We start from the raw sequence: 1,494 nt of genomic DNA, 5'->3' as shown, positions 1-1,494 counted from the left end.
CATGATGGTTTGCTCCCATAAACGATAAGTGAAGAATTCTTGGTGTGTCATGATTTGGCATGTAGTAGAATTTTATTGAGGAAGTTATATGACCGTGTTGACATGTTTGGTACCAAATGGCTTTTCGCTCATGCATGTAGTGTGCTTGTGGATGCGTTTGTTCTCGACGCGTTATGCTGCCGAAATTTCTAGCGAAAACTCCCACGACTTGTCGAAATTTTGTCCTTGTTTGCGAGGAAACAAAAGCTCTAGGGTGTTGGTTGCGTAAATTTTGTCCTTTTTTGCAAGGGAAAAAAGCTCCAGGGTGTTGGTTGCGAAAATTGTGTCCTTGTTTGCAAGGAAAACAAAAGCTCTAGGGTGTTGGCTGCAAAAAGATTGTCTCAACTGTCCACATCCTCTACTCTGAAGTCTGAACCTTATCCCCTGTCTTGCTCTTTTCTTCTTCCTGCAACCCTACCCCCAAGCTGTAACCTGAACCTGTATCCTGATCGAGAGACGCTCTGCCGTGGAAAGAGTGGTTCTTGCGTACTCGTGCTTGTTTGAAACGGCAAAGAAGATGGAACATCAAGTACGGTAGTATACATGAAGAGCAGGCACGCACACACGTGAACATTCACTCAGTCCAAACAAGCTGGTTCAGCAACTAGTTGGGTATGCGTCAACTAAATTAATTCCGTGGATGGAATCGAAAAACAAAGACGCGCGCGTTCACCGCGAAGTAGAGCGCCACGGGCTCCTCCGGGCTGGACGACAGCCCCACCGCGCGGGTGCGGCACTGCCACAGCAGCGCGGTCACCGCCTCGAACGTCGTGCACGGCGGCCTTGACCTTGATGATCCGCTGGCGTTGGAGCTCTCCTTGATGCGGTCGATTAGGCCCCATGGCACGGTGACGTCGAGCGCGGCCATGTCGGCCGGCTGGAGCGTCATCATCAGCTCCACGAAGCCGTCGGCGGGCGGAGGCACCGCCGTCAGCGCGTCGTCCCACCTCACCGGGGCCACGGACGGCGACGGCAGCCCGCGCGCGAGCTCGCCGACGGCCTGCAGGAACTGGCCGATCCCGGCCGCGTCGGCGACGACGTGGTTCCACGTTACCCCGACGACGAAGCCGCCGCAGGAGAACTCGGTGACCTGCATCATGAGCAGAGGGTCACCGAAACCGCAGTGCTCGGCCGGGTAGTAGATGGCCAGCTCCTCCAGCAGCGCGCCGGCCACCGACCGGCCGAAGAACTCGGCGTCCTTGAGAGCGCAGTCCGCGGCCGCGGCCACGAACGGGACGCCCTCGCCGGTGCACCTGATGTGGAACTCGCCCTGCTCGGCTCCGGCAGCGAGGCGGCCTGAGACTGGGGAGTAGTGGGCTAGAGCTTGGGACAGAGCCCTCTCTATGGTCGCGGCAGGTTCGGGGATCCGACCGTCGAACACCATGAACACCGCCGCTGGCACGGACATGACGTTCTTGTCCAAAGGCGAGAGGTTGATGTTGACGGTGGCCGTCA

At 57.4% G+C, this 1,494-nt stretch overlaps 1 protein-coding gene across 1 annotated transcript; it reads right to left on the bottom strand.

The window, feature by feature from the left end:
- Window positions 1–667: 667 nt before the first annotated feature.
- LOC123176426 (acyl transferase 15-like) lies at window positions 668–1,489 on the bottom strand (the record flags this gene model as incomplete). The annotated part of the gene is made up of 1 exon (XM_044590629.1): window positions 668–1,489. A coding segment is annotated over one exon (822 nt), but the record flags the coding sequence as incomplete, so codon positions are not given.
- Window positions 1,490–1,494: the final 5 nt, after the last annotated feature.

This window comes from Triticum aestivum, unplaced genomic scaffold, assembly GCF_018294505.1.
Source record: "Triticum aestivum cultivar Chinese Spring unplaced genomic scaffold, IWGSC CS RefSeq v2.1 scaffold270379, whole genome shotgun sequence".
Lineage (NCBI taxonomy): Eukaryota > Viridiplantae > Streptophyta > Magnoliopsida > Poales > Poaceae > Triticum > Triticum aestivum.
This window is presented reverse-complemented; position numbering and strand designations above follow the sequence as displayed.